The following is a 23,865-nucleotide window of genomic DNA, read 5'->3' on the forward strand; positions in this document are numbered from 1 at the left end:
TACTTCTGAGATACTCTAAAAAATCATTTTAGAAAGCATTTTCTAACAAACCATCAAATATTGGTGCTGTCTGCTTCTAGTACAGGTAGTTCCAGACACATATATTAGTGTATGCCAAGAAACAACAAAGCTGATCTGATGACTGTTCGTTTGTGATCCAATGCAATTATATATATATATATATATATATATATATATATATATATATATATATATATATATATATATATATATATATATATATATATATATATATATATATATATATATATATAATAAAAGGCAAAGCCCTCACTGACTGACTGACTGACTGATCACTAATTCTCCAACTTCCCGTGTAGGTAGAAAACAACTTTGTGACGCTGCCGCCAAATACTTGCAGAAAAATCCACAAGTTAATAGACACGCTGCCGCGTGTCTCGCGGGTAATCCACAAGTTCATAGAGATGCTGCTGCTAAATACTCGTGGGCTAATCCACAAGTTCATAGAGACGCTGTTGCTAAATACTCGCGGGCAATTCCACAAATTCATAGACACGCTGCCGCTAAATATTTGCAGGCAAATCCAAAAGTTAATACCGGGAATGCCTGTTAAACACCCTAGATTCACCAGTAGCGATTTGGGGGGTGAGATGTCTATCGAGGTGGTCACTGTAATATTTATATGTCATTGAAATGTATTATCAGGCATCTTTTAGGCATCTGTGTCATCTGGAAGGCACCAGAAAAAGGGACCTCAAGGTTACTATTATGGAAGTTAATTTAGAGCATGGATGCTCTGAATGTAAGAGCTGTAATAAATAAAGTTCCCCTGCATACTTTAAAAGAAAGTCTTGCCATCATTTCATTTTTCACAGTTTGTGAAAACAAAACAAGGTGTCAGAATAGAGGACAGTCATGGATTTTGTTGGAGTTCCCTCGCCACGAATTGACTGGGATTCTCTTAACCTGCTGGGAGAATGGAAAAAGTTCTGACAGCACGTGGAACTGATGTTTTCTGGCCTGCTAAAAGACAAAGACGAGAGTGAGAAATACAGCTACCTGCTCCTGTGGACTGGGGAAAAAGGAAGAGACATTTTTAACGCATGGACTCTCACCGAGGAGGAAGCCAAGTTACTGAAAACTTATTATGACCGCTTTGAGGCATTTGTCATGCCTAAGACGAATACGATATTCGCAAGATACAAGTTTAACGAGAAGATGCAGGGTATAAATGAGACTTTTGATCACTTTGTAACGGAGTTAAAATTGCTGGTGAAGGACTGTGCTTATGCAAACGAAGATGAGATGATCAGGGATAGAATAGTGTTTGGCACAAACGAAAGTGCAAAAGAAAATTTTAAGTGCTGGGTCTGAGCTAACATTAAATAAAGCCGTGGACATCGCAAGATCGCACGAGATAGCACAAGCACAGCTGAGAACCTTCGATGCATGTACTCCGTGCGGCTCACGTGAACTGACTGTGAACGCAGTATGCAGACAACAAGCAGGAGCTCCAAAGAGCGCTGAACAAAAAACGAATTACACAATTGGCAGCAAAAGAATATGAAGCGAGTGACATATACAAGCATATACTGTACATAAGTGCAGCTACTGCGGAAACAAAGCACACGGTGGAAAAAGTCAATGTCCAGCTAAAGGAAGACATTGAAAAAAATGTGGTAAATTGAACCACTTCGCTAAAGTTTGCAGGACTGGGAAAGGTAAACCCGTGATGCAGTGTGTGATGTGTCAGATAAAGAGGAAGACGAGCTGTTTATTGATGCAGTAAGAAAGGAACGACTCTCTGAAGAGTTTAGCTACATATATAAAGTATTCTCATCTGTATACACACTTGTGCATACAGTATTCCTCTACTGGGATAATGAATCTATATTCCAATTGTTTTATACAGGCAAGCAATTTGAATTTTAAATGAAAAGAAGAATATTACATTAATGTCCAGAATGTCTATTTTAATATTTTACATATCTAGTTTAAAGTTAAGAAATACCTTAATGCAACTTTTAAATCTTCCATTACACTATAGTACAGCAAAATATATATTTTTGGACAAATTTACATAAATTACAACAGCATAAAACATACTTTGTAACTGAAAGTCCTCTGCTTGAATTAAATGCGTCAAAACTGTGACCCACTAAAATAAACACACTTTTATATATAGAAAACCTCTGGCAATCATTTGTTGAAGTGATTTTCAGTTAATGTTTGTTTGGGGGACTTTGTGGCAAAGGCCTCATACATTTACATCACAAAGAGTTGGCTGGTTTAATACTTCACTTGATAATCTCAATGAACTTTGGCTGTGTTCTTACATATTTACCCTGAAGTACAATGGAGTACATGTCAAAGGGTCTAGATATATATTTATACATAGGCAGACAAAATGTTTCTGCACACTTCTGAAAATGTTTTCCTTCATTTGAATATTGTTAAAGTCAGTACAGAAGAGTAAGCCGATTCCAGACGTGGCCATACATGCCAAGACACTACCTAGATGTGTGATTTGCTTTGGATCAGCAGCAGTTGGTTGATTTCTTTCTCCCCATCTTCCCCTTGCCATGAGTTTTTTGTATCACATTCCCACAACTCTTGGCTTCAGTCTTAAATGCACTTCTCATAAATTTCCTAAATTTTCTAGAAGCAATGGATATAAAATGGGTTTGGTTATCAACACGGCCCTAGCTTTTGTTACTCTGTGCCCAATATTTTGAATATGTTAATGTAAAAATAAGAAAAACAGCTGTACCTATGAGGCATATATAAGGCAGGCCCTCCTCCAGTTGGCCCAATCACTTTGACGTGCTCTTTCCATCCTTTTGTGGGCTTAAGGAGTCTATCTGGGTCTTTGGTTACATGAGCTTCAACCTAAATGCAGTTAAAACATATAAGATAAAAAAACTTTCCAATCTAAAATACTGTAACATTAATATACATATAATATGCACAGAAAAAAGAACAAATATATACAACAAAATATCAGATATGTGCCAATATGTTATCTAGTCTTTTACCTAATGGGAAATAATACCATGACAAGTTAAGAGTTGTATGTAAAAGTTTGGGCACACCTGGTCATCTTGCATGTTTCACTGAATCTCTAAGTAAAAAGAAGTTAAAATAAACCGTGCATTAGGACAAATCAAGAATGGTATATTGCTGCACATTTCAATGCACAATTACTATTTATTTGCATTATTAAATTAAATCTTTAATTTTAATGTGCGTTTTGGTTTTGAAATTTGCTCTGTGACACCACCAGCCAAACATTACTCCATAGTTGTAAACAAGCAACCTTCAAGTTACAAAGACACATGGAAGCTTTTGCATCACAATAAACAATAGGAGATCTCACATATCCTAAGTGGCAAACAGTGGTATGGGTAAAAATCTGGGTACTCTGCCAGTCATTACACGGTAAAAACTACTTTGGCACAAATCAAAATGTCTTATTCATCAGTGCAAAATCTTTCTGCTTTTACTTTATAAATTGTTTCCCACTCTTTCTTCCCAAACTACTCTAACCCAGAAAAGTTTCACTTCCTTTTCATTAAATGCGCCTTTTGTGATTGTGGTTAAGTTCAATTTTTGTTTCATTAGTTCACAGGAAAATGTTCAAACCTGTTCATCTTTTCTAAGCATTTTGTTTTGCCCTTTATATGCTGACATCTGTGATAATACGTAGTAAAAAATACATAGCTTAAGTACCATGACTGCTGATTCTGAAGTCTACCATTTTGAGCTGATTTTAGAGTTTGACATGCTGAGACCAGTCAGCCATGCCTTTTGTTATTTTTATGTTTATAACCTATCATCATTTGTGCTTCCACCATATTGCCCGCACTGATATTTGTACCCAATGCTTTGTGGATTTCCAAGTGCAAAAAAATTATTAATGATTGTTTTATTACTTGTGATGTTCAATCCTCAATTATTTACCCTTTCAGCGATTTAATCTTCTTTAGTTGTTTGCAACCAATGGCATGCCTTTTATATGTAATGGCACCTACCTGTACAGAGGATAACTCATTCAGTCATCAATCATGTAAACCCACAACCTGAAGAAAGGTACACATACAGCTTTGTGTGAAAGTGGAAAAATAAATATGCAACACCATTTTGCACAAGTTCCAGCTTGGCCACAAAGACTTTGAAGCAGTAATTAGCCAAAGCCAAATGTCAAGTCTGGCATATGTTTACTTAACACCAAGAGAATTATAAAGTCCATCAAAGTGTTCAAAAAATCAGTATTGTACTCAAGTAGAGACTGAAAAATCTGACTTCCTGTCAGAAAGGTAGTCCACAACCCACCCTGAAAGTTGTCTGAACCGGTTAAAATGGTACAATGCAAAGACCATCTTTCCACTGTAATGCATAAGAAAATAACACTGTGTACTGTACAACGAAAAAGTTTGAATTGAATTTAATCCTGAACAACAGTGGCACATAATAAGTATAGGCATGAACAATATTTTATTTGCCTTTCTCTTACCTTCTGCTTCACTTTGGCAATTTTTTTTTCTCTTTCATGTTCTTCCTCTTCTTTAGAATGCTTTTCTAACACTTTCTCAAATACTTTCTGCATATCCTGAAAAGATCAAATTAAAGCTTCAATGCAAATATAAAAAATTCTTATTAAAATAATAGGGGTGGAATAGTGGAAGAGATATACAGTTAAGTTAGCACTACTGCCACTTGGATCCATTATTCAGAGTTTGAACTTTGCACCCAGGTATTACCCTTCTGGAGTTTAAACATTTTTCCTGTATCTGCATGGGTCCACCACCAAAAAAAGTAAGGTAGGTGGCAACTCTAAATTGGCTTTTGCATGAGTATAACAGGGTACATATGTGAGTAGGACATGTGATACACTAATGTCTTATTCAGGGCTAGTTCCTGCCTGTACCCAATGCTGCCAATACAGATGCTGGCCCCCAGTAACCATGAAATGGATTGAAAGGTTTTGAAAATTTCATGTTATGTCATGTTACTATTATTATCATCTTTATGTGACCATCACACTTTAATATCTTTTTTAAAAACTAAAATCTTCTTTCACTTTGGTTTAATACACATATAAGAAACAACAAACTGTGAATGACGCAATCATTCATTTTCTAAATCCATTTATCTAAAAACAGAATTGAAACTAGAGCTTGTCACAGAACCTGAAGTGCAAAGCAGAAGCTAATGATAAATAAGGTCTGACTTTTACAAGGCCCCACAATTGCACAACCACAGTTCTTCATATACACAACTACCAGCTTAGAAGAATTGATCACCTTATTCTGAATCTCTTTGGGATGCTGGTGGAAAACACAGCACCCCAAGAATGCTGACGGAGACATAATGGATAGTCTACACTTAACATCTCTGGTAGGATTTGAACCTAAAACACAAACTTCATACCCAGTTCAATAACACATTATAGTTCCCTGTTCTCTTATTAATCACTTTGAGTTTTGCAGGATTAGCTGTGCAGTGGTTAGCACTACTACCTACATCTCCATTCTGAGTTTGAATGCTGGCCCAATACTTATCTCTATTGTATTTGTACTCTTCTAACGCCTGTATGGGATTTTTTTATAGGTTACTCAGTTTGTCTTACATATTCCAAAAACATGCATGGCAATTGGCCTGATGTAACCGAGTATGAGTTTGCAGAATCAAAAATGGATGGATCACATTTTGAACCACAGATAAACTTATAATCTCCTTCACTATAATTATTTCCAATATCAGCAGTTAACTTACTCTTTCCCGGAACTTGACAATTGCTCTAGCAGATAGTCGTTGCCTCTCCTCCCGCTCTGACTGTTCCTGTACCTCCTGCTTAAGACGCTCATGCATTTCCTCTTCTTTCTTCTGACGGGCATATGTTTCCACTATCGCCTTAACTTCCAGTTGTCGCTGCTGCTCCTCTTTTATTTTCCTTCTTTTCTGTACTTCAGCCTGACATTGTTTCTCCTCCTCTGCAGCAAGCTCAAGCTCTTTCTTCTTCTTCCATTCCTGAAGCTTAGCCTGTTTATCTTCCTTTTCTTGCTCCAATTTCTTTCTATAAGCTTCAACACGAGCCAGCTCTTTTTGTGTTTTCAGGTCTTCAAGTTTTTCTTGTTGCTTTAAGAATTTTTCTTTTTCCTGGTTTTTCTTAGACTTCCACAGTTGAATAGCCTAAGAAAGAATAAATATGATAAAGTCTAAAAAACACCACAATTAATCAGATTATTTACACACGTAATACAAAAACACCATTTACTACTGTACTGTATATAGGTTTTTTTAGAATTCACTTTCTTAATCCGCTTTATAGTAAAGGATGACACCTGGGTATACATTATACAATTTAACATACATAGTCACTGGGCAAAAAAAAAAAATGAACATTTTTAATCACATGTCAAAAACTGAAAATTTCCCGTGAATTGGCAAAGTTTAGAAATATTAATTTACAGAAATGAGGTTTCTTAAATGTCAGATTAGTTGTTTGTCCACTTTTTTTTTAGATTTTAATTTGATACACTTTATTAATTTTTGCTCCATTAAAGTAAACACTAATGTTCTCTAAAAGATGGTGCCATCTTATTAACCACTTTAATCTGTCATAAAAGTAAATGACACGGCTTCCTAGTTTTGTTCCAGATGGTCCTTTCTGCCTCCTATGTAATAAATTAAAATACTGTAAAGTACTGTACATCTGCAACTCTGAAAAGCATTGCCTCAGGTTAGAAATTAAACATGTGGTTTGTCTGTATTAATTTGCTAAGTTAAAAACATATTAAAAATTTTTGGTGGACATGGAGAGCATGTATGCAGTATATCAGTCACTAATTTTAGAAAAAAAGAATTCATAGCACAACTCTCGTACATTTTCAGACCTACTCGATCCAATGCAGGGTCACGAGGTGCTGAAACACTGGAATAAGCAATAATGTGGCATGGTAGTGAAGAGGGTACTGCTATTGCCTAACAGTTGCAGGGGTTGAAGTTTGATTTATGAAGTATAGATAGATAGATAGATAGATAGATAGATAGATAGATAGATAGATAGATAGATAGATAGATAGATAGATAGATAGATAGATAGATAGATAGATAGATAGATAGATAGATAGATAGATAGATAGATAGATAGATAGATAGATAGATACTTTATTAATCCCAAGGGGAAATTCACATAATCCAGCAGCAGTATACTGATACAAAGAAACAATATTAAATTAAATAGTAATAAAAATGAAAAGAATTAAAATAAAATTAATGTTCGCATTTACTCCCCCGGGTGGAATTGAAGAGTCGCATAGTGTGGGGGAGGAACGATCTCCTCAGTCTGTCAGTGGAACAGGACAGTGACAAATGTCTGTCACTGAAGCTACTCCTCTGCCTGGAGATGATCCTGTTCAGTGGATGCAATGGATTCTTCATGATTGACAGGAGTTTGCTTAGTGCCCGTCGCTCTGTCACAGATGTTAAACTGTCCAACTTTAATCCTACAATGGAGCCTGCCTTCTTAACAAGTTTGTCCAGGCGTGAGACGTCTTTCATCTTTATGCTGCCACCCCAGCACACCACCACGTAGAAGAGGGCACTCGCCACAACCGTCTGGTAGAACATCTGCAGCATCTTACTGCAGATGTTGAAGGATGCCAACCTTCTGAGAAAGTAAAGTCTGCTCTGAGCTTTCTTACATAGAGCATCAGTATTGGCAGTCCAGTCCAATTTGTCATCCAGCTGCACTCCCAGATATTTATAGGTCTGCACCCTCTGCACACAGTCACCTCTGATGATCATAGGGTCCATGAGGGGCCTGGGCCTCCTAAAATCCACCACCAGCTCCTTGGTCTTGCTGGTGTTAAGGTGTAAGTGGTTTGAGTCGCACCATTTAATATACACTGTCTGTTTGGAGTTCACATGCTCTTCTTGTATTTTTGAAACTTCTAAACACATGCCTTTTACATAAAAGTTAAAAATAATTAGTTTCTGTAAATCGCCTCAATATGACTAAGTGTAGTTGCCCTATCCAGTGTTAGTTCCACTTTGGGCCTGATGCAGGCAGGTCCTTGCGTTGTGTATTAAACTAAATAGGTTAACATATTGTTTCAAAATTAACAAAAAGACTACATAACAGTACTATATTTATTAAACAAGCACAAGAAAAAAAACAGTAAGAATTATTAACTATGAAAGAGTACTGTTACTTTAGGAAAAATGCATCTATCCCACAGCTTTTAAGTAATTTCAGGTTCTTATTGATTTTTAAGGAAAAGAATTATATAATTTGAAACATTAGAAAACAATGATCTATATACTTGAATCTATTCATTATTACACTATAATTAGAAAAATATTTTGTATCAATCTGACAGCACAGTAATGACATTCTAAAAAAATTGCCAATCAAGTTACTAGTGGAAAATTATAATTACCTCCTTTTTTCGTTCTTCAAGAAACAAAAACTCTTGATACCAGTCCTCATGTTGTTTAATTTCTTCCTGGGTTCTTCCAGGGAGGTACAACAAAGCTTCTTCCATATAGGACTTCTTTCCATTGTGCTTAGTCCAGATTTTCAGGAAATTCTGATGGTCATAATCATCCCAGCCACCTTGTCTTCCTCCTGTTTTGTGTAGAAACTTTTCAAAATCGGTTACTTCTGAAGGCAAATCCTCATTAGTGCTTGCTGCAGAAAGTTTTGGCAGTGCAGGAGAAGGAGGTTTCTTTGAGATGGGTCCTGTTGAAACTGTCCACATCTCAATTCTTTTTTCCAAAGCGATTACTTCTTGAGATGAACATTTTTCTTGTTTCATAAGTTCCTCATAACTAAGAAAAAGTTTGTTTAGAGAAAATCAAAAATACCTTTAAAAATTTTCTCTCTCTATAAAGCAACAAAGTGTGATAACATAAAGAACTTATAAATTATTTATGAATACTGTAACATTATAAGAAATGTGCATTAAATATACATAAATATCTAAACTACTTCCTCTGTCACATACACAAATAATAACAGAATCCAAGGATTTGTTCCCAGAGATATTAGTTTGATTTGAGAGAGAGAAAAAAAACACATCTGAAACAAATCTAAAATACTGTCACGCAGCTTGATGCATTGGGAGACAGGAACACAGTGAGTAAGAGTTGTCTTTTGGGAAAACAGATTCAGACCTTACAAGAGACTGATTTAGTGACAATCAATGTATCTACAATATTAATTCAACAGAAGCTATACTTTGCAAAGTCTTCAGGACAGAGGTAGCAGCAGGCATTGGATTGAATAATAAAGTAATTGGGACGGAAGCAGAGCAGAAGGTGAAGAAAAAAATCAGACCAGCAAAATTTTTAAAATCTGTTTAGAACACTAGCAGGGTAAGACATATGAATGCTGAGAGAACATCCAAAAAATAAAACCAATGAAATAGAACACAGAGTTGAACCAACACAGATGAAATTACAAAGTGCTAAACAAAAGAATGGTTGAAGACGTGAGCGAATGTATAGATTCTAAGAAATTAATCAATAATAAGAAACAACGGACAACAAACTGATCATCTTCACAAAGAAAGTGGAAATATTAGAAAAGGAAAGTAAGGTTAAGTGCTGTTCTCTGTTTTCAAAAGAGTAATAAGAGAAAAACTGACAGATAAGTGACTCCAAAAACAAGCACACTAAAGATGAAGTACTATGAGACCCAGACCCAAGTACACAGACACAAACCTTTCTTGAACATGGTGGCAGTCCATCACAGGGCACACCTAAAGCAAACCAAATACCCAGAGAAACACCACACAGACAGGGGAAGAATAGGCACATAGATGATAAGTATGCATACATGTTCCTAAATGTCTGAGGCTAGACAGACAATGAATCAAAATGTCATAGAGCAGAGGTGGCGAACTCCAGGCCTGGAGTGCCACAGTGGCTACAGGTTTTCATTCAAACCCTTTTCCTAATCAGTGACCAGTTTTCACTGCTAATTAACTTTTTCCCAATCACTTTAATAGCCCTGTTAGAAGAGTTCAGCCCTCTGAAATGATTCCTTTCTTCACTAAATGACAGCCAAGCAGAAATGAGATGTCAAACTCCAACCAATTTCACTCCAATCACTTTCTTAATCAGAAGCCAATTCTTGCTGTTAATTAAACCCATTATTTAATTTAATGGCTTGTTGCTGCTCTCATTCTGCCACAACACACATTTCGAAATCTGTTGTTTTTCTGTTCTTTCTAAGAGCACAGTCAAAATGTGTTGGTGACCTGAGAGATCAACCTTACCAAGACTATCACCTCTCTTTAATTTCAGATATTGTGTAATGGGCACAGGGGAGCTGGTCATGTGGTGACTTGTTTTGTGTTTCATTATTATTTGGCTGCTAATTAAAAAAAAGAAACAACTATGGGGCCTGAGTCAAGTTAATTAAAAGAAGTAATCAGCAGAAAAAACTGGTCACTAATTAAGAAGATGGTAAGAATGAAAACCTGCAGCCACTGTGGCACTCTAGGCCTAGAGTTCGCCACCCCTGTCATACAGGGTTAAGTATTGATCACCACTGGCTACAAATGCTGAGTATTGGAGTGGCAAATTTAGTAGTTTCCAACATTTGGGAGAAGTTTGCCAGAAAATTGAAAACAGCAAAATTAATAAACAGAAAAATCTAAAATCGATTCTATGACATAATCATAAAAACAGCATTTATACTGCACAAATTGTTTGACAAGCTTAACCTATCACGATCATACCAAATAAAAAAATGTAAAGAATTTTTCATTATTTTGCTTGTTTGTACTGTCATAATTAGCTTAAAGAAGTATGAACATGGCAAACTGTTTTATAGTATCAGAAAAAATGTAACTGATAAAAGTTGCGGAAATATTCAATATCTTCTGTATATTAAAGAGGATGTACTATATATACACTATTGTTACTTTTTTGGACTTGTTAAGGGGAATAGTTTGATTGAAACAATCCTGTAAAACAATTTTGATCAATTTGAACCAAAACCTTTAATTTTTAACACAACAGATGAAGTGTTCAAACTTTTGTCTAGCACTTTGCACGACTCTGTTGTGAATGTTTTTTGAGTATACTATATCTTCTATAGAAAACTATCAAGATGATGATGATTTTTTAATACATATACAGTACACATCCAAAATACGCAGGGGTTACTACAGCACCCGCGAATTGTGAAAAACCACGAATTTTGGATGTGGTTAAAAAAAATGCCTATTTTCATAGTTTAAACCCTAAATATTCCCTTCAAAGCATTTAAATTTAATATCAAACTCAGCTTAATACCTTACCTAAAAATAAAGAATGTAAAGGTAAACCTGTATACTGTACTGCTATGTCTCCCGCAGTGCTAGAATGTAAAATACTTAGATTACCGCTATATGTACTGTAGTTCATGCGAGTTTTCATTGCCAGAAGCCTTAGACGGTGCAGCTCATTTAGGCGGCATCTTGGGGCTTTAACCCTTAAACTGCCACATACTTGGGGGTTAATGCATCCCTGGATGCCAAATACTTTTTTGCTGCACTTTAAGTAACGTCACAATTAACAAAGAAAAAACGAAATTTTAATGGAACACATTTGTCATGCAAAGAGCATCACAATTACTGCAACACTGATCATTTTACATACTGTTAATGAACTATTTAAAACTATTTAAAAAACTACTGGAACAATATGTACAAAGTGCAACTGATGCCACGGATGAAACTCAGTAAATCACTGAGCCAACTGCACTTGAACTGACTGCACGCAAGCACACAGTGGTAAACGTGGATGCTTGCAGGCTAGTCTAGTGCAGCAGCTCAATCCCAAGTACATTGAGGCTGCAGTACTGCAAGGTGTCAAGCTTGGGTCACAGAATTGCCCAGAAACACAGGAGATTGTAGAGAGAGGAACTTTATTCAAACAAACAAGTCTCTTTCAGAAGTAAAACAAGCTTAGTATGCAGTTAGTTATTGATTAAAGAATAGACACAAATCATAGGGGAGCACAGCCCCCAACAGGAGCATAGAATGTCTGGGGGCAGAGAGAAAAATAAAGTAATCAGCCAGAAAGGATAGATACTGTTCAGGCTTTTAAGTAAACGTAGCGTCGCGCGAGAAGTAAGCCCAGCAAGTAAGGGAGCAATGTGAAGGTAATCTATCAGCGCTTTCTTAAGAGGGGGTTTTTGAGGAGCGTCTGTGTCTTCTAGGAGTGCGTTCAGCCCCCCTGCTCACAAGGGGTTGGCAGTGGTCATGAGCTGAATGCTCAACGAATGTACGGCACTGACTGATCAGCTCCTACGTGCTTGCAAGTGGCATCGGGAAATGACTACTGTATAGCCGGTTATGGCGGTTTAAGGGTTAAGAGGAACAAAACAGAAAACACAAGAACACTCAGCTGGAGATGCATCACAGTCAATCAGCAGCAAGGAGAAATGAATGATGCTGTAGTGGTCCAGTGCCGCTAAGATTCACATCGTTGAGAAGATGGTGATTTATTTATTTTTATGGTGGTGATTCCAGGGACGCACCCAGCCTTGACCCTACCCGCATGCACTCACAAACAGAGACAAAAACAAAGCAAACTGGTAATCAAACAGCAAATAAAGAATGTAATGAAAACAAATGAAATAAGAAAACAACATCACCCCGTTCACCTTACAGCGATTACACGTTAAATACAACAAAGCACAAACAAACCACACACAGTAAATCATGAAAAAGTTCATGAAAAACGGCAACGGATGAAATGTAATGATGAAAATAGATAATCCAGAGATCCGCACGTTGAATGGGAATGTAAAGATAGCCCTACCGGTAGTTCCTGAAATGTTGAAGAAGGGTGGACGGGTTCAGGAGTGCTTCTTTCTTTGCAGGATGGCCATGAATCCACTTACAGTCCTCATGTACACAGGCAGACGGCAGACAATCCAGACGCACGAAACGATCCAGGACAAAATTAATAAGTACAAGTAACCCAATAGAAGGCAGACAGACAGGAACTTGAAACACGAATTACAAAATTTGTTTTTTGCTTTTGGTCACCAGCCCCTTTTTTAAAAGCCACGCCGACATCCTTTGACCTCAATAGTCCCAGCCCCCTCAGCAGAATACCAATCAGAGCCACTGCAGGGACTGCTGGGAGATGCAGTTTCAAATTCTATTGGCTACTTTCACCACCCCAAGCTGCGGTTTTCTCTACAGTTGCTTCTTGTTCTCTCCACAGTACAGTATTGCCACGAAAAAAGCCATAAAAATTGCAGATGATATTCTGATGGTTTCTGCTAACAATTATTAGTAAAGTTCTAAGGAAAAATCCACAAATGACTGAGGCCGCGAACTCTGAACCGCAACTTTGCGGGGGTCTACTGTATAGTAGGAACAGTATTTGATAGAATAATGTTAATAATGTTAAATTAAATTTTGTCAGGTGTTGTTCATCCAAAGTCAAGCAAACTATGCAACTAGACTGTACATTTTGAGACAATCTACATAAGAAGTTTTATAGCATAAAGTTTATATGTGACCTATAAACAAATTAGACTTTTAAATACATAAACAAACGTGTTACTCACATATTTTGTAATTTTAAATCTACTATATAATATAACACCAAGGTTTATATGTGTGTCCCCTTGTTGCAAGCAACCTGATAAACATGCTATACGTACACAGCTATTGTAAATTGAAGCACAATTCACTTATTAATCAAACAATACAGATTCAATATGAAAACAAAATCACCAACAAACACTGACACACGAATGCTGAAAAACTACCACAAAATATTATTAAAAACATTATTAGCTGCTCCTTTTATTTTTCCTTGCAGTGTTAAATTGGGGAATGGAGTCAGTGTTGTGCAAATTGAACAGATGAGCATTTATACTGTGCTGAATACACATGGCACAAGTAAAGTAAGTGAAAAATGTTCAAAAATATTTTTGTTCAAAAGCGAGGGTGTGAGACAGTTCAGATGATGAAGAAGCTCCCACTTTTACTCCCTGTGGCACCAGTCCAGAAAGGCATAGCACCAAATCAAGTCTGTTTTCCAAAGACAGGAGATATACAAAAGCTGACAGTAGGTGAGCATTTGTGAAAAGCAGGTTAGACACTTGTAGATATCTGTGAAAGGTGTGAAAGGTACACTTTCGTCAAGAGATATAAAATATTTTATATGTATTCTATTACTTGTCTTCAACAGCTCACATGGCCAGTAATTTTTTAATAGCATTAAAAATATCATCCTGTGCACTCACTTAAATATGAATAGTTGTGGCAAATCTCTCCATTGACATAAACTTACATTTTTCTTTGCTCTTCTTTCAAAGCATTAATAGAGTTTTCGGCTTCTTCCATTACTTCTCTGAGTTTTTCTAAAACTATAAACAGAAGAAAAACTGAAATCCAAGATTTGTAATCTTTGTACAGAACAGATAGACTGTAACTGGCCAAAAAATGAATTGTCAAGTAAAGAAGTGATTCTATCTACTTTGGCTTTCCTTTTACATTCCCAAAATGTTAATGTTAGGTTAGCTTCAAATTTAGCCTATGTTTGAGTGCAAGTGAAAGTGTGTGGAACCCATACACGAATGGACTCTTGCAATGGACTGGTACTCTGTTCATGACTCTTTCAGACCTTGCAGCCAGAGCTGTCAGAACTAGCTTAGGCTAATTATCGCTCTGAACTAGATTAAATGGTTTGAGAATGTTATGTTATATTTTTTTAATTACTGACTAGGGCATTGGGCTCATAAATGGAAATACATTTAGTAAGAATAAATCAATGTAAACTCAGTTGCAACATAGTTGAAAGAAAAATATTAGTACTCTGCAGATTATATGGTATTTTGTAATGTCAAGAATTTAGAAATATGTACATTAAGTGTTCTTGTAAAACTCAATATTATCTATTTAAACACAAATGAACTTAACCAGCATGTTTTTGAATTTCAACAGGAAAGGGAAATAACATGGGGGGGGGGGCACATATACGTGGGGAGAACATGAAAAATCTACATGAACCGGCCAGGCTAAGTTTAAAACCCAGTCTACTACAGCGCTGAGGCATTAATAAACATTCTACTATGCTGCTCAACAAGAAAACATGGAAGACAAAGTAAACACTAGAGAAATTTGGAAAAACATTTTAAATACATTGTAAGAATACATACACACAAAATATATATATAAAATTAACATACATTCTGGTGTGGGTTTTACATCCTTTAGCTGGCTCTGGAATCTTTTAACAATGTTGTGGATTTTTGCAAGCTGTTGCTGAAACTTAATCTCTATAAAAAGAATAAAATAAAAAATAAACATTTATATGATATAAATATTGCATAGATGTGTATAATAAGGAGATTATATATATTACAACAAACAGAAATGCAAAGAGCTTGATTTTAAATGCATTATGACATTTCAAAACTAATGCTGAAATTCAGCACAAGAAAAAAATGACAATAACCAGCAGAGGGTGCTACCTCTCCATCTTTTTCCCCCCAGTTATGCTTTTGAGGACCAACAGGGACTAAGATGGCATTTCAGAAAGTTTTATGACTTAAACTTGAGGAGTTAGGTGAACTTTTCTTTATAAAAACAAAACTAAAGGGTTACAAACCAACTGTACAATGCACAAGTATGGTATGGTTTAGTTATATAGTCCATTAAAATATAGGCATCAGACATCTATTTGTATGCAAGATCAAAAGAAATTGTGGAAATAAAACAAGGCCATTCATCTTACAAGTGAATTTACTATTTGGCACAAAATGCTTATAATGAAAACATTTGCAGATTACAAATTCCTTACTTTCTGTGTTTCTGGAACTCGTCAGCTTTAATTCGAGCTCTTCTAATTCACCAAATTCATTTCTGAAGTCATTCTTTTTATGGAAAAGCTGTGCATTTTTTTCTTTTTCAAGTTTTATAACCCTGAAATGAAAAATTGTTGACAAAGCAATTCAGGACCAATAAAGCCTTTCAAAAGGATGCATGTCAAAATTTTGTGACCTTGTTCTTAAATTCTCAAAACAGGATCAAAGAGGGCCTGAACCTAAGCTGGCAGCACTTAACCCAAGACAGTAACTAGCCCTGAACAGATGCACATATCCACACTCACACCATAGCATCTACATCTTGGGCCTCATTTTGACGCAGGTATGCGTCTATATTTATGGCAACTCTGACCCATATGTACACAACAAGAAACTGAGAAATGATGACACCCTTAATAAAGCCAGGAAATGCAGCCAAACCAGCTAAATGATGACTTGAATAGAGTATTATAATATAAATTATAATATGTTACCATAACGGCTCAGTGATATGACATATAATAATATCGTTCATAATAATAATAATTCATATCATTGATCTGTTATTAGAATGTGTATTATAATGTGTATGATAAACACATAATGTGTATGATAAACACATTAAGCCTCAAAAGTGTTGAACACGATTTACAGATTGTATTTTGGTTCCTTTTTAAGACAGGAATGCTTCACATTTGTGCTCAGCCACCTTTTTGTTTTTTGTCAGTTTATATTGACTTCTCACTCCACTGGCTGACAGGTCAGAAATCTCTCAGATAAGTTTCACTCCATCATGTCCACTGGACTGAGAGATGTTGGCTGACTGAAGAGGTGCTACATCCAGTTTTCGCATGGCGTGGGGGTACATACATGAAGAAAAATAACATTTTTGCCAGTATAAAGACGCAATTTGCAGATAAAAAGGCAATGTGCAGCAGTGTCCAGTTCTCCTAACGTAATCAGATCTCTTTACTGCACTCATAATGCTGTAAGGGCAACTACCAAGAATTTAGCAGTTTTTGTTAATTTTAAGCTGTTACATTCCATTAACACACAAGTCATATGTGATGCCAAAATGAGACTGACAAACATCACATTTCCATGGCTTGAATCAATCATTTATTTTACAGCAAACTAGCTTTGGGAAACATAACGGTACTGTACGTGACAGCTGGCTTGCTAGTAAGGTAACTGGCTGAACCCTCACTTTTTTATATGTTCTATACTATTCAGGTATTACTGGCTAACTTGCACCTTTCCCGAACCTCCAGAATAAAGAAGAGAGGCACTATAATGACACACATGATCTTGAACACTTAGGCAGATGCTCTTGAATGCAGGTGGCGGGGACTCAGTGAGTCAGGAAGAAAGCTGCTGCACCAGCCAATACACATCTGCAGCATCTTGATTGCACATGTATGGGGTTAATTAGCATTGAGGCATGTTTTACAAGATGATGATGATTTATAAAGAGTAAATTACACAGAAATGTACATAATCCAGGTTTTATAAATCTGATTTTTTTTTTAGTATTTGTATTTTCCAGTTTTGTTTTTTTTTGCAGTACGCATGTTTTCACACTCAAATCCATGCAAAATTGTCCAGTTAACTTCATTGTCCAGGATTCTTTAGATGTTTTTGTTTTCATGTCCTTAAAATGTTTACAGATCTCCCATTCTTTCATTTGATTATTACTTTGGTAATTCACACCAAGTTAAATTACAAAGGAATCAATACACATTTTATACTTTATAAAATATCTGACCAGTTTTCAGTAAAACACTAATAAATGGACTGAACAAGGAAAGAAAACAGAAAAAGAAAACATTTTACAATAAAGCTAGTGAGTACACATACAGTATCTCACAACAATGAGTACATCCCTCACATTTTTGTAAATATTTTATTAGATCTTTTAATGGGACAACACTGAAGATATGACACTTTGATACAATGTAAAGTAGTCAGTGTACAGCTTGTAGAACAGTGTAAATTTGCTGTCCCCTCAAAATAAGTCAACACACAGCCATTAATGTCTAAACCGCTGGCAACAAAAGTGACTACACCCCTAAATGAAAAATGTCCAAATTGTGCCCACCATTATTTTCCAGCACTGCCTTAACTCTCTTGGGCATGGAGTTCACTAGAGCTTCACAGGTTGCCACTGGAATCCTCTTCCACTCCTCTAATACGACATCACGGAGCTGGTGGATGTTAGAGACCTTGCGCTCTTCCACATTCCGTTTGAGGATGCCCCACAGATGCTCAATAGAGTTTAGGTGTGGAGACATGCTTGGCCAGTCCAGCACCTTTACCCTCCGTTTCTTTAGCAAGGCAGTGGTCGTCTTGGAGGTGTGTTTGGGGTCATTATCATGTCGGAATACTGTCCTGTGGCCCAGTTTCCGAAGGAAGGGGATCATGATCTGCTTCAGTATGTCACAGTACATGTTGACATTCACGATTCCCTCAATGAACTATAGCTCCCCAGTGCCGGCAGCACTCATGCAGTCCCAAACCATGACACTCCCACCATCATGCTTGACTGTAGGTAAGACACGCTTGTCTTTGTACTCCTCACCTGGTTACTGCCACTCACGCTTGACACCAACTGAACCAAATAAGTTTATCTTGGTGTCCAGATCTATTCCAGTAATCCACGTCCTTAGTATGCTTGTCTGCAGCAAACTGTTTGCGGGCTTTCTTGTGCATCATCTTTAGAAGAGGCTTCCTTCTGGGGAGACAGCCATGCAGACCAATTTGATGCAGTGTGTGGCGTACGGTCTGAGCACTGACAGGCTGACCCCACCCCTTTAACCTCTGCAAAAACGCTTGCAGCACTCATACATCTATTTTCAAAAGACGACCTCTGGATATGATGCTGAGCAACTGCACTCAACATCTTTGGTCAACCATGGTGAGGCCTGTTCTGAGTGGAACCTGTCCTGTTAAATCGCTGTATGGTCTTGGCCACCGTGCTGCAGCTCAGTTTCAAGGTGTTGGCAATCTTCTTATAGCCTAGGCCATCTTCATGTAGAGCAACAGTTCTTTTTTTCAGATACTCAGAGAGGTCTTTGCCATGAGGTACCATGTTGAACCTCCAGTGACCAGCATGAGAGAGTGTGAGAACGATAACACCAACTTTAACACACCTGCTCCTTTGTAACACTAACGAGTCACATGACACCGGGGAGGGAAAATGGCTAATTGGGCACAATTTGGACATTTTTCACTTAGGGGTGTACTCACTTTTGTTGCCAGCGGTTTACACATTAATGGCTGTGTGTTGACTTATTTTGAGGGGACAAAAAATTTACACTGTTATACAAGCTGTACACTGACTAATTTACATTGTATCAAAGTGTCATATCTTCAGTGTTGTCCCATGAAAAGATATAATAAAACATTTGCAAAAATGTGAGGGGTATACTGACTTTTGTGAGATACTGTATATATTCCGCCATAATTGTGAAACTGCATTTAGAACAGGATCAGCACTTACAAAAGTTATAGATTTATAAACTGTGAAATTAATCTGAGTAGTTGGCACCCTTATTTACCAACAGATGACTCTACTATCAAAGCAGGAGGTCATCGAAGACCTCATAGGTCACAATATAAGCACTCTTTTTAGGGCTTGAGGTTCCTCGGACCACATGGGGTGAGATGCAGTATAGTCTCACAGGCATATTAGGGTGAACAGTCAATCTGGCCCTCTTCATTACACCTCTGCAGTGAGTCTAACATACAAGAATCTCTAGTGCTACTGGGGGAGTTCTAACCATACAACATCAAAGATTGATGATGTCAGCCAGGACCCCGCAAGTGTTAACAGTGGAGTATTCTGGGGCACAATGTAAAAGGATCTTGCTTCCTTTGATCATGGAGGTTAGAGCTGGGAGGCAGCTGGCGACAACAGCTCAGCTGGTCAGAGGGAGGAAGGAAAGCCAAAATAGTAGAAGGTGAACAAGGAAACATAATAGTGTAGCCAGGGGTTACTGCCATTTACTTAGACCCTGTGAGACAGAGGTGTTTATTATTTTCCACCTTTTGTTGTATTTTGGTGTCCCCCTTTTTGTGTATTTTGGCTTTGTTGAATAAGCCATTTTTGTTTTGTTTTTTTTGTCATTTTTGGACCCCTGGGGAATCGAGACACCAACTACAGGCCATAAAACATAAAGGTTGTTGCCTCATGGCAAATAGTTTAATTCAGTCTAGTCACAGCAATATCACAGTTAATTAGAAAGAGACTACATACTGTTTATTTAGCTTATCTGCCTCCTTAAGAAAGTCAGCCTTCTGAGCTTGAGCATTCCGTTCTTTCCATTTCTGGATGTGAAATTCTTTCTCATGGCAGGAAACACTCTGGAAATTCTCATCCTGTTTTGGATTTTGAAAAGGAAGACATCCATTTTAGATATTAATGTATGCATGATCAGATAGGTCCTTTAATTCAGAATATACTTATATACTTATATATATATATCTTCTACTCCATTTTTGTGCCTTCTTTTCAGTTACAGGATCACACATACCTGATGCCTATCCTGGCAACATCTGGCACAAGATCGGAATCAACTCAATCGCATGACACAGATCTTAAGTGTAGGGTGACTATACATTCTCTTTTGGGACCTAAAAATACATCTGGCCAAGATTTCCAAATATGCCTACCCAACACACATCCATTGGTAAAGCATCTATTCATTTATTAAATCCATTTGATCAAATTTTGCAGAACCTAGTGGGAAAACTAGTAAATGTTTTGAACTTGCATGCAGCATAACTTAGTATTGTACATACCACATATTGGACTTTGATAGGAAAAGCCGAGGAATTTGCACGAAAAGCAGGGTGGTTCAGTAGATAGTTATGAGGATTGGGCAGAACTGTGTTACAATTAAACATTGAAGTGCAAAAGATGCATAAACAAAAGTGTAAGCATGCAGACAGTTTAAAAATAAATATCCACATTTCCATCCTGGAGGTAAAACTGACACATATGTGTTTTAGCAAATAAAGGTGCTAGCAACTCAAAAATGCATCTTTACTCTACAAAGTGAAAAACTCCTGTTAAGGGAGACAGCTCATCAATAATTTTGTGTGACAAGTTGAAAGGGAGGATGGAGTAACTGCAGCTGATGCTGTTTTTGTATTGTGTGATAGTTAGACATCAGTGAAAAGCGTAGTGGATGAAAATGTTTGTGTATGGGACATTGGGGATAATGTTCATTTGTTTCGTTAGGTTTCCAAGTGTGTTATAAAACCTGACCTTTTTTTTTTTAAGTCAATGAGCACTAAGTTATGATCAATGTAACTACCTTCATTTTACGCCGAGAGATTAAGAATTTTCCGTGTTTTAAAAAATTATAATGAGGCTTTATTTTGTTATGTTACTGATTTTTTTACCAATATGAAAGGGAAGCGGTAAGCATGAAGTATTTTAAAAGCGAAACTGAGCTTGCAGACGTTTTGTTTAGACAAAGTAATAAAAATTAATTACTTTCGAGGCATGAAACCCCAAGGCAAGTACAAATGCCTATCTTTTATTTTGAAAAACAAAATTTAGTTACCCTACATGATAGTCAAAGTTACGAACGTGCGTTATGGATGTCGGAGGAAAACAAAATGTAGTACGTGGTAGTCATGTGCGATCAACGTGCTGACAGGAGACAGGGTGGCAGTTAAACGGAACACTAAACAGTACACCTCAGCCCTTTTACTCAGGTGCACAATATTTAAACGAAAGCGGGCTAATAAAACACATTTGTGATCAGAAGACCTGATATTCTGTCATTTTTTTTTATTTCAGCAGAACCCCAGTGTGCAACAAACCCCGTAACGTGATATTTCAATAAACAAAGATTTCTACAGTACTTCACCCTTTCTTCACACTTAAAACGCGCATTAATTAATTAAACTGTCATCACAAATCTAACCCCCATAACCAATATAGCGCCTTACTGGTTTGCACTAAAACAAAAGTAAATACGATATCGTAATGAAAAACTTTTTCGAATTCACCTCACTGATAACAGATTAACTGTTAAACAGATTAAACAAAAAGTAACGTACACCGCATTCTGTGATTTTCATCACAAATTAACAGATTTTGAGGGCTGTCTCTAAAAAACTATAATGCAAAGACACGTATAAGCAATATTGTACAAAGCGATTAATTTAAAAATAAAAATAAATCACCTGCCAACTAGTTTCACCAGACGCTTCTGTTGTCAAGGCGGCCATCTTTTTTTGTATGTAAAACTTTATTTGTAGGTAAGCTGCCGCTGACAAGTGCAAAAATACCGCGACTAAGGAAGGCTGAGGATTCGTAGTGAAAATGTGCTCTCAAAAACACAACAATGTTTTTAAGGATTGTTGTTTTGAAGCATATCATCTTGGAAATGTCAGTTTTAAATATCGCGTTGCATAGAGGGTTATATGGGTGAAACATTAAATTTTATCGGTTGTTGCTTTGCATTTTAAAGACTGCGTATGCTCACGTCATCCAGCAATCCACAGATCCAAAGAAGAAGTATATATATATATATATATATATATATATATATATATATATATATATATATATATATATATATATATATATATATATAACAGCAAGTAATTTTCCTCTTTATTTAAGATAAAATTATTTAAAATATGTTCAACTGAAAAAGATTACATAGCGGAGTTAAAACTTTAAATAAAATAACATTGTAGCGACTAAGGACTGCGAGACACAATACAAGTGCTGGAAAACGTGGTGCTCAAAAAATTTTTTTTGTTTATTAAACAAGAACTGGGCAGAACAGCCATAAAAACGTCCCCCAACCTGCTGTGTTCTTTTTCTTTTTTAAGGGTCCCCCTAAACACACCTCCCCCACACCCCCTTCCTTCGTGTCTCCTCCCTCCCCCTGCACACGCACCTTCTTTTTTTCTGTGTAGTTAATAAAATGCGGAGCCTTCCCTAAACAGAAAACATTAATTACAGTACGTCACACTGCCCTCCCCTCTATCACCCCCAACCCCCAAGTCCCTTGCCCCGAGGGATCACAAAATCCAATAGATGTTTCTTCCCTTCTGGTGCAATTTGTAGACGATAAACTACTTCCCCTGGGCGAGCAAGGATCTGACACGGGCCTACCCATGGGCTATCCAGCTTCGGGCAACGCCCTCTTCGACGCCGAGTGCGGTATACCTAGACCTGTTCTCCCTCTCGGAAGTGCCTTCCTTGGGCTCGGATGTCGTAGTTTCGCCTTTGTCGCTTCCCTGCAGCCTTCAGCTGGTCCCTGGCAAAGGCATGGGCTTTCTCCAGTCTATCTTGCAAATGGAGACCTGGGCAAGGAAAGAGTGAATCAGGGGGAAAGCCATAAGCAAGGTTTTGGGGAGTCCCGATCTCCCGTCCTAGTATCAAGAGTGCAGGTGTACATCCAGTAGACTCTTGGACAGCAGAATGGCATGCCATGAGGATAAGTGGTAATTGGTCATCCCAGTCATTCTGACCCTAGGATGTGAAAAGTCCATCGCTTTGTAGATGTAAAGGGGTAGTCCGAGTCTTCTGGATCCCCAGCTGCTGACACATCTGCTGGAACACCCGGCACTCAAAGTTGCGCCCCTGATCAGAATGAAGTTCATTTGGGATGCCAAAACGGCTAAAGAAACCCTTAATAAGTGCCTGGGCAACAGTCACAGCCTCTTGATCAGGAAGGGCGTAAGCTTCTGGCCATTTTGTAAAGTAGTCCATTGCTACAAGAACATACCGGTTTTCCTTCTCTGACCTAGGAAAAGGGCCTAACACATCAACACCTACCCGTTCCATGGGAGCTCCAACCTGATACTGCTGTAGGGGCACATGGGACTGTCTCGGAGGGCCTTTCCGGGCTGTACATACATCACATCTCCTGCAGTGATCTTCTACATCCCTCCGGCAGTGACCCCAGTAGTATTTCTGTTGTATCCGGCGTAAAGTTTTTCTTATGCCAAAATGCCCAGTTCCTGGGGTCCTATGGTGATCTTTGAGAACTTGCTCCCTAAGGGCTTTTGGAACCACCAGTTGC

General features: G+C 37.4%; 1 protein-coding gene across 1 annotated transcript in view; it reads right to left on the reverse strand.

Moving 5' to 3' along the window:
- Positions 1 to 22,055, reverse strand: part of LOC120532681 (coiled-coil domain-containing protein 112-like) — a 28,334-nt gene extending 6,279 nt beyond the window's left edge. The window contains exons 1-9 of the mRNA XM_039758949.1: positions 22,010 to 22,055; positions 20,067 to 20,188; positions 15,808 to 15,929; positions 15,194 to 15,283; positions 14,296 to 14,371; positions 8,427 to 8,817; positions 5,758 to 6,174; positions 4,496 to 4,591; positions 2,753 to 2,871 (exon numbers count right to left, since the gene is read on the reverse strand). Coding sequence (XP_039614883.1) covers positions 2,753 to 2,871; positions 4,496 to 4,591; positions 5,758 to 6,174; positions 8,427 to 8,817; positions 14,296 to 14,371; positions 15,194 to 15,283; positions 15,808 to 15,929; positions 20,067 to 20,188; positions 22,010 to 22,054 — 1,478 coding nt within the window. The 5' untranslated portion in view covers position 22,055. The remainder of the gene's footprint in view (positions 1 to 2,752; positions 2,872 to 4,495; positions 4,592 to 5,757; positions 6,175 to 8,426; positions 8,818 to 14,295; positions 14,372 to 15,193; positions 15,284 to 15,807; positions 15,930 to 20,066; positions 20,189 to 22,009) is intronic.
- Positions 22,056 to 23,865: the final 1,810 nt, after the last annotated feature.

This window comes from Polypterus senegalus, chromosome 7 (assembly GCF_016835505.1).
Source record: "Polypterus senegalus isolate Bchr_013 chromosome 7, ASM1683550v1, whole genome shotgun sequence".
NCBI classification, from domain to species: Eukaryota; Metazoa; Chordata; class Cladistia; order Polypteriformes; family Polypteridae; genus Polypterus; species Polypterus senegalus.